The sequence below is a fragment of the Schistocerca nitens genome, chromosome 9, assembly GCF_023898315.1.
Source record: "Schistocerca nitens isolate TAMUIC-IGC-003100 chromosome 9, iqSchNite1.1, whole genome shotgun sequence".
NCBI classification, from domain to species: Eukaryota; Metazoa; Arthropoda; class Insecta; order Orthoptera; family Acrididae; genus Schistocerca; species Schistocerca nitens.
The window spans coordinates 2,098,629-2,117,059 of record NC_064622.1 but is presented as its reverse complement, the minus strand read 5'-3'; the positions used below and the strand labels follow the sequence as shown (position 1 = coordinate 2,117,059).

The 18,431-nt window shown below is 46.5% G+C and overlaps 1 protein-coding gene across 1 annotated transcript in view; it reads right to left on the bottom strand.

The window, feature by feature from the left end:
* LOC126203171 (glucose dehydrogenase [FAD, quinone]-like) overlaps positions 1 to 18,431 on the bottom strand; it is a 123,503-nt gene that overhangs the window by 57,163 nt on the left and 47,909 nt on the right. The window contains exon 2 of the mRNA XM_049937412.1: positions 4,210 to 4,525. Within this exon, the coding sequence (XP_049793369.1) occupies positions 4,210 to 4,500 (291 nt within the window). The 5' untranslated portion in view covers positions 4,501 to 4,525. The remainder of the gene's footprint in view (positions 1 to 4,209; positions 4,526 to 18,431) is intronic.

The window sequence follows — 18,431 nt, the reverse complement described above, 5'->3', positions numbered from 1 at the left end:
GAGCGGTAACCTGAGAACGCGTGAGGCTAAAGGGCCGGCCAGGTTTCCGACGGGCCGGTTGAAAGGTATGCTCCTTAAGGGGGGAAGGAGCTTTCCATAAACTTACCGAAAACGTCAATTTGCAGTTTATTTTTTGTTTGTTAGTAGAACTCATGGACAAGAAGTTTCCAAAGTTTCAATGATGAAATAGCATCCGAAGTGCCTGAAAAATAGTTAAATGTGTGACGCGATCACCCTGCCACCCCACCGCACTTTTTGAAGCAACACTTCAGTACTAGCTCGGTGAACAACCATTCTGTTGATTACTTTGAAGGAAACTTGCACGGGATAAAGGCTGTCATTTATAGATCATCTGTGACTATGTGCTGTATTTTAGATGCAATAGAAAACCAGATACATATTGTCATATGCTACAGTTATCAGAATTGCAAAATGTGATGCAGGAATTGTATTTCATGATGGGAATGTAGGGAGGGGAGGGTGCAGATAGGCTGTAAGATATGCGTACAGCGCCTCTCTGCAGCTGAAAAGTCAGTTGAAGATCTGGTAAAGGAAAGGAGGCAGGAAACAAGAAACCAGAAGAAAAGCCTTGAAGGGAAAGAGGACTTGAGTAAAAATTGGGGCCTTCCGAAGAGATGACTTAAGACAAAACGTTAGGTTGAACTTTAAATTGCATTTCATGAAAATTGTGTTTTTTTTTAAATTTATGTACATTTTTCTCAGAATCTGCAAAAGCTATAATTATAAGATTTTGTACACACATTTCTGTATACCCTATAACTGTTGCTTCAAAAGTAAATTCTGAAATTCTGCGTATAAGATAAGATATGGGGCAAAGTGCTTGGAAATTTGCATCACTTTTATATTATACTTGTAGAGTTCTAATTAAAAATTATTAAATTTCTCGTACTCGATAAATTCAATGAACCTCATCAGAGAAGCGTACTATGTGCAAAGAGATTAAACAGAGAAATTTTGTATTAATCTCTTGAACACTTCCTGAGAAAAACGTACATATATCATTTTTTGAAAACAAATTTATTAAATTCCACTAAAAAGTTTCTTGTGTACAGGATGAACATTAATAAAACTGACAAACTGGAGGGAACGATTCCTGAGTGGAAATGGAGGAAAAAATATGCTATGAACATGCGTAGGCAAACGCATCGTTGCCGCGACAGATCACGTTGACGAGTGAGAGTTCACGTTCCGTGTACTCCTCGTATGTCGCAGGCTGTGTGATTGACGCAGCGTGGTGAGAATGGTCCGGTTTTCATGCCAGGAACAAGCTGAGATTGTGTTTGTGTTCAGCCAGGCAGATGGAAACGGTCGAGAGGTAGCACGGCTATACAAAAATAAGTGTCCTTGCGGACATCAACCACATCACACAACATTTCAAACCCTTTCTGGCCGTTTATGTGATGATGGGTTCTTTCAGACAGACAAACGTACAGGAAGGCGGTGGTCTGTGCGTACACCAGATTTGGAGGGCCAGGTTCAGTAGGATATCGAGACGAATCCTTGTACAAACTCCAGGCAAGTGGTCCGCCAACATGGTGTAAGCCAAAGTACGATTATCTGTATTCTGCGTGAGAACCACTACTATCCCTATCGCCTACAGTGAGTGCAACGATTATCAGCAGCGCCTTGTCGCGCTCTAAGGCGCCTTGCCACGGTCCGCGCGGTTCCCCCTGTCGGAGGTTCGAGTCCTCCCTCGGGCACGGGTGTGTGTGTGTCGTCCTTAGCGTAAGTTAGTTTGAATAGTGTGTAAGCTTAGGGACCGATAACCTCAGCACGTTGGTCCCGTAAGACCTTACCACAATTTTTATCAGCAACGGATTTGTCTCAACGACAAGGATCTTTTTCTATGCTTTTTACGTCAGACCATGAGAATTATGGAATTTCTGTCATCAGTCCTCTTTATCGAACAGGCAACCTTTACCAGAACTGGCATCATCAATCTCCATAATCGTCATTTGTTTGCTACAGATAATCCTGGGGGAACGGTAGACGCATTTCGTTAGCATCGCTCCAGAGTCAATGTGTGGGCGGGGATTTTTGGCGACCAAATAATTGGACGCGTTATAATTTTACAACGCCTCGGTGGACAGACGTACCTGGACTTCCCGCGGAATACTGTGTGTGGGCTGTTTGAGAATGTGCCTTTGCAGTACGATAGGTTGTGTCGCTTCTGCATGACGGAGCTTTGCTCTTTGCCGACACTTCAACATCTGCCCTGGATGTCGAATAAGACGCCTTGAAGCATGGCTTGCTAGATCAGCGGACTTAAACTCCCTGGATTTTTATGTCTGGCGGCATCTGAAAAATATTGTGTATTGTGTGCCGACTCTTCAACAGCGTTTGACGACGCCTGTGACGCAATTCAGACAGATGTCGGAATGTGTGAAAGACTGTGGCAATCCATGATGCGATGTGTGAACGCGTGCGTTGCCTCTCATGGGGGCCAGTCTAAACGTCTTTTGTGACGTGGATCCAGTGCAGCCCCGCACTGTGCCTCGGGCCGATTTGTTGTCGTTCCACGCACATCGACGATTTCCAGACACATGACCAGAGGACCTCTCTCCTCCATTTCGGTCAGGAATCTGTCGCTGCAGATTGTCGATTTTATTAACGTCCACCCTGTATAAACCAAGATACTTAAGAAAGAATGTGTTAATTTGGTGTAAGGCATGGTATAAAATTTCATTGTATTATCATCAACATTGTACACTACTGGCCACTAAAATTGCTACATCATGAAGATGACGTGCTACAGACGCGAAATTTAACCGACAGGAAGAAGATGCTGTGATATGCAAATGATTAGCTTTGCAGAGCATTCACACAAGGTTGGCGCCGGTGGCGACACCTACAACGTGCTGACATGAGCATAGTTTCCAACCGATTTCTCATACACAAACAATAGTTGACCGGCGTTGTCTGGTGAAACGTTGTTGTGATGCCTCGTGTAAGGAGGAGAAATGCGTACCATCACGTTTCCGACTTTGAGAAAGGTCGGATTGTAGCCTATCGCGATTGAGGTTTATCGTATCGCGACATTGCTGCTCGCGTTGGTCGACATCCAATGACTGTTAGCAGAATATGGAATCGGTGGGTTCAGGAGGCTGTAACGGATCGTGTAGCCACGTCTCGATCCCTGAGTCAACAGATGGGGACGTTTGCAAGACAACAACCATCTGCACGAACAGTTCGACAACGTTTGCAGCAGCATGGACTATCAGCTCGGAGACCACGGCTGCGGTTACCCTTGACGCTGCATCACAGACAGGAGCGCCTGCGATGGTGTACTCAACGACGAACCTGGGTGCACGAATGGCAAAACGTCATTTTTTCGGATGAATCCAGGTTCTGTTTACAGCATCATGATGGTCGCATCCGTGTTTCGCGACATCGCGGTAAACGCACATTGGAAGCGTCTATTCGTCATCGCCATACTGGCGTATCACCCGGCGTGATGGTATGGGGTGCCATTGGTTATACGTCTCGGTTACCTCTCGTTCCCACTGACGGCACTTTGAACAGTGTGTTACGACCCGTGGCTCTACCCTTCATTGGATCCCTGCGAAACCCTACATTTCAGAACGATAATGCACGACCGCGTGTTGCAGGTCCTGTACGAGCCTTTCTTGATACAGAAAATGTTCGACTGCTGCCCTGGCCAGCACATTATCGAGATCTCTCACCAATTGAAAACGTATGGTCGATGGTGGCCGAGCAACTGGCTCGTCACAATAGTCACTACTCTTGATGAACTGTGGTATCGTGTTGAAGCTGCATGGGCAGCTGTACCTGTACACGCCATCCAAGCTCTGTTTCACTCAATGCCCAGGCGTATCAAGGCCGTTGTTACGGCCAGAGGTGGTAGTTGTGGGTACTGATTTCTCACGATCTATGCACCCAAGTTGCGTGAAAATGTAATCACATGTCAGTTGTAGTATAATATATTTGTGGAATGAATACCCGTTTATCATCTGCATTTCTTCTTGGTGTAGCATTTTTAATGGCCGATGGTGTAGATTTGGCGCATCTTTTAAGTAGTGTGTGTTTTTCATTAATGCCTCCCCCTCTCCCCCCCCCCTCCTTAACTACTGGTGAGAGCTGTTGTCATGGCACGTTTACACTCTTGCTGTGAGGGTGCTGAGCCGCCCCCACGCCATGCACGTGTGGGGTGGGCAGCGGTGGACTCACCCGCCACTCCTTGACCTCGCTGAGCCTGTTGGCGAGCACGCAGCCGGCCGACCCGGCGCCCACCACGATGAAGTCGAAGCGCTCCTCGGGCTGCTTGCCGCCCCCGCCGCCCCCGGCGAACTGCGTGAAGTAGGGCGGCGCCAGGGTGTGGCCGTGCTGCGCCGGGTCGTCCCTGCTGCGGCCCAGCATGTAGGCGACGGCGGCCAGGAACATGTAGGCCGGCGGCAGGCACGTGGAGACGGTCGTGTGCGGCCGGCACAGCGACGCCAAATCCGGCGGCACCCACGACATGCTCGCCTCTGCTGCCTCCCTCTGCCTGCAACGCGAACAGCCGCGTGTAGCGCACGAGCCGTCCTCCGCGGCGGTGTCTTTGCGCCAGGGGCCGCGAAACCGCCTGGGACCGCAGGCAAAGAAAGCAGGAGCATTCCGCACACACGGGCGCTGCAGAGAGCGTCTCTGTAATGTCCGAAGAAGCCGAACGGATAGCAGTACAATGCAAAAGACAGTTCCAGGAATGTGACAAGGTTTAATACTCTACACGTCACAGTGTTTCCAGAAAATTGCAAATACTAAGAACTCTATTACTCAAGAGTAATTTACACTGCCTGACAAAAAAGTGAAGCATCCAGAACTGTTGTAACTCGTCCTCGATATCCTCACTACTGACACAGGGACGGAGATGGACATCCGAGCGGGTCAGACACACGTGCTCTGCTCTTTTGGGGAGTCCACAGCTCGTAGTCTAAAGGTTGGCGCCGCTTTCTCTAAATCGTGGGCTCCCACATACGATTCGCGGTCGGGATGAAGATTATGTTCGCTCGGGAACGAGTAGTCATATTTATTTCATCTCATATTCATCGAAGCAAACGTCACCGAAATGGTGTTAATTGGAAAAGTTTGCTCCAAGTGGCTCCAGTAATGCTGTGCGATCACACCATTTTTATTCGGGACATGCAATTATTGAACTGTATACGAAAAAAATGTAAATTAGTTACAAACTGCGGCGTGCACATGCTTTATTCAACATGTAAACGTCGCTACAGGTACTCGGATTTACGTTATGACATGTTCAATCTACCTGCCATCATTGGCGATGACGTGGCGCTACGAACAGCGAAATTCTGCATGACCCGCTGAAGTGTCGGAACATCGACGCTATTGATGACATACCGAATCAGCAATGATATTTGGGTTATTGCTATACACCTTGTCTTTAATATAGCCCCACAAAAAGGAGTCGCATGCCTTCAGATCCGGTGAATGTGACATCCAACCCAGGCCTAAGTCAGTGGCCTGTGGGTACCCCAGAGCCAGAATGCGGTAACCAAAGTGCTCCTCCAGGACGTCTAACACTCTCCTGCTTCGATGGGGTCGAGCTCCGTCTTGCTTGAATCACATCTTCTCGAAATCAGTGTCACTTTCGATAACGGGCATGAAATCATCTTCCAAATCTTCACGTACCTTTCGATAGTCACCGTGGCATCGAGGAATATCGCATCGATTATTCCGTGACTAGACATTGCGCATCACACAGTCACCCATTGAGGGTGTGGAGACTTCGCGATGCTGAAATGCGGTTTCTCAGTCTTTCAAATGCGCCAACTTTGCTTATTGACGAACTAATCCAGATGAAAGTGGGCTTCGTCGCTAAACCAAACCATACATCCCCAGCGGCCAACCGTGAAGTTCGTCCGTTCTAATACAAACCGTTCAGATATTATGACGATTTTATTTCACGTAGTTCAATAACTGTCGCCCGGTCTCTGGGGATCTTGCTGGCCATAGGAGTACCTAAACACCGCGCGGACAGTTCACAGAAAGCCGTGCTACGTGTGGACCAGCGTTGTCGTGTTGAAAAATGGCGTGGCATCACGAGACTGTCACATGAGAGCTGACACCCGAGGCCGCACGATGTCTGTGATGTTCCGGATGTCTGTGATGTACAGGTGTGCTGTCACAGATCCTTCGGTACTACCAGCCGTGACGTGAAGGCGTATCCGAGAGCTCATCACGCCGTGACGTCACGCCTGAGGCGCTGAGCCTCTCCAAAACATTCGAAGAACGGGACCTCTCTCCAGGTCGCCGCCGTAATCGCCCACTGCGGTCATCTGGGGCAGTGCAGAGCCGCGATTAATCGCAGAGCAAAATTCGAAGCCGCTCGTCAGCTGTTCGTCCCTTGCGGTCACGCCACCACTCCATACGAATCCGTTACTGTTGTGAGGTTACCGGCAGACCACACACGGTGCGATAATTACCTTGTCCGCCTGCGGCTGGTCTCCAACCAATGCTTCAGCATGACACACAGTATTATAGGGATTCCACAATTTGTTCTCTGATGGCTGATGCAGATGTGAAGGCGTGACGATGTGCTTGGTGCGTGATACGGCGATGTTCACATTGACGACGAGAATTCCAGGCCCCGACTGAACATTCGTCGCTTTTCACGCCGCCTATATACTCTACCAGATCTTGTAACTACACTAGACGCGAAGAACACTAATGACTCTTGTTGGCCTTCTACCTGTTACAGAGAATTGCAACTCTAATCGCTTGCATACCAAGTGCTGGTGTGTACGTGTACGAAGTAACATTGACATCCGATGATATATTTTGGGTGCTTCGACTTTTTTTGTCGAAACTCAATAGATACTGTAGTTGCTACCAAATAATTCACCTGATGAGGCAGACAATCCGAGTTGGCCGATCAGACGTACAGGCACGCTCAGGAAGAATTTTGCAGAATGTTAAGGGGTGTCATACTGAGGCGCTTTGACGTGAGGCTTTACGTGAGACAGGTCGCCGAAGAGTGATGGCCACGTGCCAAACTTCATTGTCCGCGGAAGCAGAGCCCGCCGCCACACTGAGTCGCTGCTCTTCTCCAGGGTGCTATATGGACATTATGCAGCAGTCGATACCACCGACAGATCAGCTGCAGGCTGCACTCCAGTGACAGTACGCTCACCCCTGTCCTGTTTGCCTCGGTGTGACAACCAAGACCCAGTAAAAGGACCCCGAGATAACCACTAACAAAATAGTAATGGGCATATTGTTATTTTATTTTTAATCATACATAGGAAGATGTTATTTCTAAATAAATTTCGTAAAGTCAGTCAACATAATTGTGACCTAAAACAGGATATTTTTTAGCAGAGCAACTCTGAATTCCTGCGCCTGGCACACTTGATAATTTATGTGATACTGATTGCAAATCCATACCCTTGTGCGATTTTTATATTAATGTAATGTAATTCACACAAATTAGATCTGCAAACTGAACAGCGTAATAAATCAGTCACCACTTAAGTAAACTTACCATAAGTTAGGCGCCTATCAGCAAAATTACTCACCACATACGTTCACCTGATCATGACGGTTGCTTCGTTGTCTGTATAACGCATTATAAAGAGGTGTTGGTTGTCAAATGAAGGCATCATTTTACAGCCGACGCTGTAATACTATTAGGACCTCTTGTTAGTAGCGCGAATTCACATCTGAAAGTTGAGTGCAAGGTGGGTTACTCCTGAGTACAGTAAGGTCGAGCATCCACCTCATCTTCGAGCTGAGTTAGGACTCCGTCATCTTCCTCGCGTGTATCCGGGACAGCTATACTTCATCTTTCGACAGCCGTCTTCACGGCGAGTGTCCAGGCGTGCCTATTTATACACCGAAAAACTGAAAGCTCTTGACACAATAGTGTAGTGTGGAGAAAAATGCGCTTGCGTCACTGATAAGACAGTCAGCACAACAGTCGTAGATAAATCGTATGCAGCTAAGAATAAAATGTAGCAAGCACCGAATCAACTTATCCTTATTGCTTACAAATTATGTTGTTAATTATTGAAATGGGTGGCAGGTCTTTGAATGCCATTTACTCCGCAGTATATCGTCGTGTCAAGTCATTTCAGCGTAAAATAGGCACACTTGGTTTCTCGTCTTGAAGACGGCTGTAGGGTTGAAGATCGGAATATCGGAAACTGCTGTCCCAGGCGCATGTCCGAAAGATTTTTGGAACATTCTGTGTGCCGCGAAAACGTCAAGAGCGGTATCTCCGGTTAATTTGCTGCGAAAAATTAGGTAGGATGAAGACCTTTGAAAGATGACAGCACCACTCAGAACACCAACATTCTGTGTTGTTCTCCAACCGCCGCGAGAGACCAACAACGTAGCTACGCGTTCGTAACATTACTGACACTGAAGGTGACAATAGTACCAGAGTCAGTTACTCATCAGGGTGTATACGGCCCGGGACATCCGGGAGATCCGGGAAAAACCCGGGAATTTTTTAGAATTCCAGGATTTTTCATTGTTTTTGATTTCAGTTAAAGTTTTGTAGGTTTGACGTGTAAGATCTGATACGCTGACAAAGAACTTTAATCCACTACTGCTGAATAATACTGCAGCAATGAAACATAATCAGAGAATAACACCAAAATAAAAGTTTAGTTGCATAGAAGATGGGTAATTTACACAATGCACAGAGCAGAGTGCCGGCACCGAAAAGTGTCGAAGATTATGCAGTACGTCCGTAACAACAAACGTGCATTCGATGTGCGTGACGTCACAATTGTTTACATTTCTAACAGATCACCAGAAAATATTACGAATAGTGGCTTGAGATGCGTTACTTTTGTAGAAACGCACTTTGCCGAGTTGAGCGAGTTCGGCCTACCTTCGTAACGTACGCGCCGCGGCCTGTCTTTCTAGTAGGCCTCGTGCTCTGGATAACTGCCGTCATTCGCTAGCGAGATCACGTGACATGAGCTATGACTGGCTGACAAAAGTGCATCGCTCAACGCAATCTCTATTTTAGAGTTTCGGAAGCTACCGTGCTGTAATTTGTGTATATACTTTCGCAATACGAAAATAAACTGTGTGCATATTGTCTCGCATCAAACAACTTTCCAAACGCAATGTTTTTCCTGGATTTCGTTTCCTAAAGTGCTGGGACGTCCTCCGCGTGTATAAGACCTTTATGATTCAAAGGACTGATAGGTTTTACAGCTCCGAGGGAAAGTATACTGTTACTTAACACGGATGTATTTTCACCCGCTTTATACGTAATTTCATCCGGGAGAAATTGTGTTTTTAACCGTGAAATCCGGGAATTTTTTTTTCTTGTCCACGTAGACACCCTGCTCATGTAATGATGTTAGATATGCGTTGACTGATGTCAAAGAGCAACTGGTACATGACATAATGCACAGCATGTCCTAATAGCCTTGATGATAGAACATTGTCTTCATTTAACAAGTTGTTGATAGTACACAGAGGCCCCGAGCACAATCTCCTCATGTGGTCTGGACAAAATTAATTTTGGTCAGCCGATGTTTATGACAACCGAAACCGGTCGCCACCAATAGAAAGGAAATAAATTGCGATTTAGACGTACTGTTTATACTTATGTAAGTAAAAATCACTGAAGTCGTAACACGTTGCCAATTTATCGTGATTATGATCTACGACACGCTTTCCTAAGTTAGAGATGTTGGTCGATTTAAATTTAATAGTGCTAGAATATACGTGGTAAAAATAAGTATGCAGACCGCATATAACTTTAGTTCGTAATTCGTTGCCTCACCTAGTTAATCACAAGCTTGTTCTATCAGTTCTTTGTTTTTTAATATTCTGTTTCGAGGGCTTACATAGAGCCATAATTTTTCCTAGGAACGTTTTGTCTAAAGCTCCAAATTTCTGTTCTGCTGCTTTCCGCGGGGTTGATGTTTTTCATGCATTTTTACCTACGTAGAGGGTCACTGGTCAAATAGCGGACTCACACAATGTAATCCTAGCGACCCGTTTCTCAGTTTATGTTCTGTTGGGTGTGACGGGCTAGAGGCCGTGCCTGTGTCTTAGCTGATGAGTTTACTGATGAGGGTTCGTAGTTATTTAAAGCTGTCTTTTCTTTTGAACGTGAGACATTGTCCACTGAAAATGTCTTTTGTTGCTCGTCTTACTGTTACAGTTTACCTGTCTTTAGTTTGTAGTTCTGCCTGAGAAAAACTTCTTTTTCAAGTTGAATTAAATTTACGCAGATACAGTGAATGCGTTCTCTGGGAATGAAATGTAATTACATCAGTGAAAATAATTAAGATACAATCAAACTGCAATGTCGTGAGTATGCCATTACAAATGGAAATTTGTGCTTGCCCTGGGCTAGTAGATTCAGTATTACTGAAAAGATCTAAAAATGGTTCAAATGGCTCTGAGCGCTATGGGACTTAACATCTGAGGTCATCAGTCCCCTAGAACTTAGAATTACTTAAACCTAACTAACCTAGGGACATCACACACATCCATGGCCGAGGCAGGATTCGTACCTGCGATCGTAGCAGTCACGCGGTTCCGGACTGAAGCTCCTAGAACCGTTCGGCCACCGCGGCCAGCTTGAAAAGATCTAACTGATATCATTTTTGCTATCGATTTAACTGATTTCATGCGCATCCGTAACATTCATGTTGTTTTAGCGAATTTAATTCAACTGAAGTATATCACCGGACGTGGACCATGTCCTACACATCTGAATAGAATTGGTAGGAAGGCAAGACCACTTGCGGTTGTGACGAAATCGGCATACCCATTCCTTTACAAATTGGAATGTCATGAAATTGAAGATGTTTACGTGTTTACAGTAAAAGACGACTCTGATATTGTAAGCTGCTGTCTCGTAAAGCACAAGGAGTAATTACAATCAACAGGTAGGCCTGGGGAACGAGAACGTATCCCAATTGCTCTACGAACGCTCGGTACATTAACGGAAAAGTGAAGCGAGCGGGACGCAGGGAGAACGCAAACAATCAGTGGTCCTTAGTTTAATAGAAGTTTTAACCATATTTTTTTTGAGATATTTGTCTACTTTATGGAAACTGCAGAGCACAGAGGCGCTCGGCAGACAGAAGCAGGGCACTCCTAGCCGCTGAGCAGGTGCCGCGCTGTCTGTCAGTACAGGAACTGCTGTGCCAGTGACCGGCGGCAGGGAGCTGCAGACGCGGCGTGCGATGCGTGTCAGGCAGGGGCAGGCGGGGCCCGCAGTGGCCAGCGGCGTGCGCCAGGTGTGCGAGCTCTCCTGGAGACAGCGGGCGCCTCGCAGCAAAACCGCCGGACTCGCACTACCCCTGCCCTGCCTGACTGTGCCGCAGGAGTGGTTTTCTGCGTACTGTTCGAGGGATACCGAGCTTTCTCCTGGGGGATTAACACTGTTACCCGTCCTCACACGGCCTCTCATCCAACTCCTCTTACAGTTTCTTGCTCGGCAGTTAGCTTTTGCTTTTTCTCCACTTTCATTGATGGCAACTGAAGATTTTCCGCTACGTCACTTGCTGCTTACATCTGTGTCTATACGTCGTACGGCAAACTACGGAGTTTGACCAACGACACTATCATTTCCCCCCTTTTCCTGTCCAATTCTCAAATGACATGCGTGAACTACCTTTGCCTATGATTCTCCTGATCAGCTCGATTTTCTCTGATTTTACCCTCAACGTTAATAGAGTTATAACTGAGTGGAAGTAGTGATAGAATAAGCAACAAATTCAATCGAGTAGTATATTGTTTTATGTTTCTTGCAACAAAAACTCACAGAATTTTGTGAGTGATTCAAAACGAGTCTCTCTTAGCGCCTAATAATGAGGTTTCATGAGCATCTCAGTGACACACGCTGACTAAAAGGGCCAGAAATCTCGCCAATACCGTTTTCATCAGCCAATTTCATTTAAATTCAATTGCTGCTGGCCATGTTCGACTTGACGGCGTTTGTCAAAACGCAGCACGCAGTAACAAGAGTGTAACATATAGGGGCTGAGTTTGTTAGACGGGGACAATCTAGAGGAAAATATCGTGAGAGTTAAGAAGCAAAAAAAAAGTGATATGCGTTCATAGGGAGGTACACCCACTTGAAGGTGTAGATTAAAGATCTCTGACAGTGACTCCGGTGTCAGCACTGGGCAGGTTGCCCGCTAGCGTGACGTAAGGCAGGCGACCGTCTGGAACACGCTCCACAACAACTGTACCTATCCGCATCACTTACAGTGCGCTGCAGCCCTCACTGTCTACACAGCTGCCCCCGTGGTGACTGTTTTGTCGCTGGTTCGTCACACGGGCCTCAACAGTGCTGGGATTTCTATCACCCATGGATGAGGCTACGTTCAGTAAGGGCAATATTGTCAACCTTACCCGTGCTCTACGGAGATTCCCCGTGGTATGGGGCCAGCGAACTAACGGCACCCGTCTCTCCTCCTCCCCCCCCCCCCCCGCGAGGCACACCTGCACTTCCTGCGTGTTACCCTGTCTCCCCGTCTGGTAGATGTGCCTTTGATGTTACGGGGGGTAATGTAGGTAAAAATGATGGTGCTCCTGCTCACTCCCCTCTCCAGTTTGGAGCTGAAGCTCTAGTACAGGCAGAACTGTCCCACTTGCCTAATGTGTTGCCATGCGAGCTTTCAGTCACTGCAAACTACACTGCCAAAGATCTCTATCTTCATCTTCAAATTGGTGCATTTCCGGCTGTAATTGCATTTATTGCTCCCTGTCCTTTCAGGGGTCGTTTCCTGCAGTTTGTCCCTATCTAGAAAAAAGAAGACGAAGCTGTACTGCGAAAATACTGTCACTTATAGCGTGCGGTAATGTGGGTGTCAGTCATCTGCAATGGTAGTGCCGTTATGTGTGGTGCACCATAACTACTTACTGTTTCTTGATAATGAAACTAACAGTAGCAAATTTGAAACTTCCTGGCAGATTAAAATTGTGTGCCGGACCGAGACTCGAACTCGGTACCTTTGCCTTTCGTGGGCAAGTGCTCTACCGACTGAGCTACCCAAGCACGACTCACGCCCCGTTCTCACAGCTTTAATTCCGCCAGTACCTCGTCTCCTACCTTCCAAACTTGAGCACTTGCCCGCGAAACGCAAAGATCCTGAGTTCGAGTCTCGGTCCGGCACACGGTTTTAATCTTCCAGGAAGTTTCATATCAGCGCACACTCCGCTGTACAGTGAAAATTTCATTCTAGTAGCAAATTTGTGTGAACAAAATTAGCAAATGTAAACGGCAAGTGATAATATTATTTAAAACGTCAGAGTTTATTTGTACTTTTATGTAAAAATGTGGACGAGCGGTTCTAGGCACTTCAGTCCGGAACCTCGCTGCAACTACGGTCGCAGGTTCGAATCCTGCCTCGGCCATGGATGTGTGTGATGTCCTTAGGTTAGTTAGGTTTAAGTAGTTCTAACTCTAGGGGACTGATGATCTCAGATGTTAAGTCCCATAGTGGTTAGAGCCATTTGAGCCATTATTGAGCGACTGTCTTCTTCTCTTTGAAGATGTGGTCGTATGCCAAAATTTTTTGGAGAAACTTTAAGGTGGTGGGGAAGGTAGGATGCAACTGGTACCCAACTTTTCAGTGACAGTCTTAAAAGAGAGCATTTTCGCCTCTTTTGGGCTCAGATAGAAGCATTTTTCCGCTGGTTCCAGTCTTTTCCCTGCTCTCTCTCTCTCTCTCTATTCGTTTAGTCGGTTCCGACTCTTCGTGACCCCATGAACCAAATCACGCCACTTTTTCCTGTCTTGCACTTTCTCCCGTAGACCTTCCAGGTTGGAACACATTGCTTCTGTGATGCCATCGATCCATCTCATCCTCTGACGTCCTCTTCTTCTAGTTCCTTCAATCTTCCCCAGCATTAATGTTTTTTTTCCAGCGAGGCATGCCTTCGCATTGTGTGTCCAAAGTAGGTCAGCTTTTGTTTTAAGATTACACCTTCCAGGGAGAAATCTGGTTTAATTTGCTCCAATATTGATCTGTTGGTTCTCTTTGCAGTCCATGGAACTCTGAGAAGTTTCCTCCAACACCACAATTCGAAGGAGTCAATTCTTCGCCGTTCAGCCTTTCTAATGGTCCAGGTCTCACATCCATACATCACAACTGGAAAGACCATAGCCCTCACAATACGGATCTTTGTTGCTAGTGTTATATCTCTGGACCTTATAACCTTGTCAAGGTTTGACATCGCCTGTCTACCGAGCAACAGGCGTCTCCGGATTTCATGGCTGCAGTCGCCGTCAGCAGAGATCTGGGAACCGAGATAACTGAATGTGGTCACTACCTCCATGGTTTCTCCTGCTATATCCCACGAATTGGTAGGTGTAGTTGCCATAATTTTCGTTTTCTTCACATTCAGCATAAGACCAGCCTTTTCACTTTCGTCTTTCACCTTCAGTAAGAGTGTTCTCAATTCTTCTTCACTTTCTGCCAACAGGATCGTATCATCCGCGTAGCTGAGGTTGTTTACAATTATTCCAGCTATTTTAATTCCTCTTTCTCCTTCATCTAGCCTCGCATTCCTCATGACATGTTCTGCATACAGATTGAATAAGTACGGTGACAGGATGCAGCCTTGCCGGACCCCTTTCTGAATCTTTATCCATTTCGTTGTTCCATACATAGTTCTCACCGTGGCTTCTTGGTCAAGGTATAAACTCCGTATCAGGTGAATGAGGTGATCTGGTACACCCATGTTTTTCAGTACGTTCCATAATTTGTTGTGATCGACGCAGTCAAAGGCTTTCCCTGCTACAGCAGGTCATGTCACTCATATGAAAAGAAATTTATGGGTCAGTAAAATTTTGATGGTTTACGTAAGTGAAATTGAAATAACACAAAACTAATTTTACACCTCAAACTTGATTTCACCATGAAAAAATGTTGCGTGTACTTCAGTAATGCAACATGGAGTTCCCAGAACCAATATGATGATAAAGGAGACATTTTACGGCATCTTTCTCCGTGCGTGCATATTTTTCGTGTACAAAGGGTAACCTTGAACCCATGTACCTCAGAAACGGATAAATATATTAAGAATGTTTTCAAGTTGTTCGGGATCCAGATATTAGGACTATACCGTAAGAAATTACAACCATTTGCTGTGTGCAGCCGTCTTGGAATCCGCGGCTCGGTTTTGGTACAAAACCACGTTTTGTCGGGTTTTCTCGGCAACAGCCCATGAACTAAACCGTGCCTCCATAAGCCCCTTGAAGCACGCGATAGACTACATTTAATGCAAGAACAACCAACCAATTTGCTTCATCTCTTTAAGCTGGAGAAAGTTGTAATATAAAATTTTTATCCTGTTGTGTAGGGTGGTTACATTAAGACGATCCTTCTGTTGGACACACAAATGGTCCTAAACCCAAGGGCTCTCCATAAAAGTTGACCCTACCTTTCCCTTACCAACAGAACCGGAGATGGCATCGGAAAAATGCCGTTTTTATACACTGCGTTTTGGAACATATTAAGTGGCGCATGCTGTCGTATGCGTACCAAATGGCTCTGAGCTCTATGGGACTTAACATCTGAGGTCATCAGTCCCCTAGACTTAGAACTACTTGGACCTAACTAATCTAAGGACATCACACACATCCATGCCAGAGGCAAGATTCGAACCTGCGACCGTAGCAGCAGCGCGGTTCCGGACTGAAGCGCCTAGAACCGCTCGGCCACAGAGCCCGGCGTATGCGTACAGACTGAAGATGACAACTACTGTGGAAGCTTACTCTAGTGAACGGAAACTGTTTCCTACAAAGCAAAGGAAAACAATATACAGCACAACATTCACAGGACACCTTGCTACACATGGCCATATGGGCGACTACCCTCCTTCATGTATTAAACGGGAATTGGCACCTTGTAATAGTTAGAACTTACTTAACCCTGAACTTGAAGTAACTTTACACGACGTGCTAGGAAGCAGCCTGCAAAGCGCAGTAAAAAGGTCGCATTCGTTGTAAGCACCAGTCCCCACCGTTAACTCAGACGTAACAGTTTTCACGTGGCTGTGGAAAACGTTGTTGCCAGATAGTTATGCAACCCACATTACCGTCATGCATGTCGTGTGGACTGACGTTCTGGCGGTCTGTTCCTGCAGACACAACAGACCGACAACCTGGTTCATGTTTTGATCCACATGCAGCGATTTATTCTCTTATTACAAGGTGTTAGGTGGAGTAGATTAAGACACAGTTAATGATGATTATAATATTAGCACATCACTATATTTAATTTGTTTCCGAAGACAACAAAATTACGTGGGTGTAGTGTCCACTCGATGCGCAGGCCACCCATCGACGGCGCGCAGCAGATGTGTTACACATCACTTCACAATGTGTGAGGCGTAGGTCTGGCAGTTCCTCGTTGCTCCAATGATAAGCTGAAGTGAAGAAAAGTCTACTGTGTAAACAACCATCGCAATACTAGTGGACAGGCAACAATGCCGACACTTGATGCGATGTAAAGCAAAGAAAAATGATTCTACCCGCAGTATTTTTTTTCTCAATTCGCTAAGCTTGTTGCTTTACGGTAGCGACACTGACACGGAAAACAATTTCGGGGTGCCAATTCCAGTTGAAATCAAGAAGCGGTGTCGTCTGTACGCTGTACGGTAGATAAAAAGTCTTGTGATCGTTTGACTTTTGCGCATTTTCGTCGCTTTATCGGAAATGGTTCCCAATTTATCGGTGAGTAACACGTTTCAAAGCAACAACCTTTCGGGCGACTAGCTCCCTCGAAAAACCATTTTTCACACGACCCTACAAACGCTGATGAGTCAAAATAGAATAACGACGTGCCTAAAATTGTGTTGTCCCACCTTTGGAACGTAAAAAAGGCAGCGATTCAGCGTGGCAGGAGTTGAATAGGTCTTTGGTCGATTTCAGAAAGTAAAGGTGTGAGGACGGGGCGTGAGTCGTGCTTGGATAGCTCAGATGGTAGAGCACGTGCTCGCGAAAGGCAAAGGTCCCGAGTTCGAGTCTCGGTCCGGCACACAGTTTTAATCTTCCAGGAAGTTTCATATCAGCACACACTCCGCTGCAGAGTGAAAATCTCATTCAGGAGGTATATGCCGACCGGATGTATACGTACGGGTAACGCACGGCGGTGTGTGGTCACGGAGCTAGCATCACAGGTGTGCTCCATCGGGATCATGCAGGCTTCTACCATGATCTTTCAATCACTGTTGCACGATTATAGAGTTGTGGGACGGATCGTTACCATGCCGGAAGATGCCATCGACGTCGGGAAAAACATCAAAACTGAAGTGATGCAGGTGGCCCACAGTAATGTTCACGGGGTACACAGCTGCCTTCGATTCCCATCACAGGTCTCTGCGCGGTACACGTGTCGAGCAGGTGTTCGCTTAGATGGTGTTGCATCCGGACACGACCGACGACCTGCTGTAACAAAAAGCTTGATTCATGCGACCAGGTGACATTTCCTTTGACCAAGGGTCACATCTACGTGACTCCGTGCCAACTGCAGTCGTAACTGGTCAGCACGAGAACACGTAGAAGCCGTCTGCTGCGGAGCCCCGTGTTCAACGGAGTGCAGTGACCAGCGCGCCTGGGAACACTTGTGCCTGCACCAGCATTGTGCTCTGTCGCCGGACCTGCCGCCTTCCTCCTTAACAAAGCGAACGAGCCTCCGACTTCCACGTTCCGTGACGCGGCGTGGACGTCCAACACCTTGTCGCCTAATCGTTCTTTCAGTGTCGTGCAACCACTTTCCATGTATGCTCACGATAGTTGCACAACAGCAGCAGACTAGCTTCCTCGTTTCAGAGATATGCGTTCCCAGGCACTGAGACGAAACAATCTGCCCATTGTCAAAGTCGCTTATGTCGATGGATTCCCCCATTTGCGGCCCGTATCGCCGATACAACGATTCCCCATTCGTTTCGGCTCTTTTTATACGGGGTGGGCCATTGATAGTGACCGGGCCAAATATCTCACGAAATAAGCATCTAACGGAAAACGTACAAAGAACGAAACTCGTCCAGCTTGAAGCGGGAAACCAGATGGCGTTATGGTTGGCCCGCTAGAGGGCGCTGCCATAGGACAAACGGATATCAACTGCGTTTTTTAAATAGGGACCCCCATTTTTTATTAGATATTCGTGTAGTATGTAAAGAGATATTAATGTTTTAGTGGGACCACTTTTGTCGCTTTGTGATAGATGGCGCTAATAGTCACAAACGCACAAGTACGTGGTGTCACGTAACAATCCGCCAGTGCGGACGGCATTTGCTTCGTGATACATTACCCGTGTTAAAATGAACCGTTTACCAATTGCGGAAAAGGTCGATATCGTGTTGATGTATGGCTATTGCGATCAAAATGCCCATCGGGCGTGTGCTACGTATGTTGCTCTGTATCCTGGATGACATCATCCAAGTGTCCGGACCGT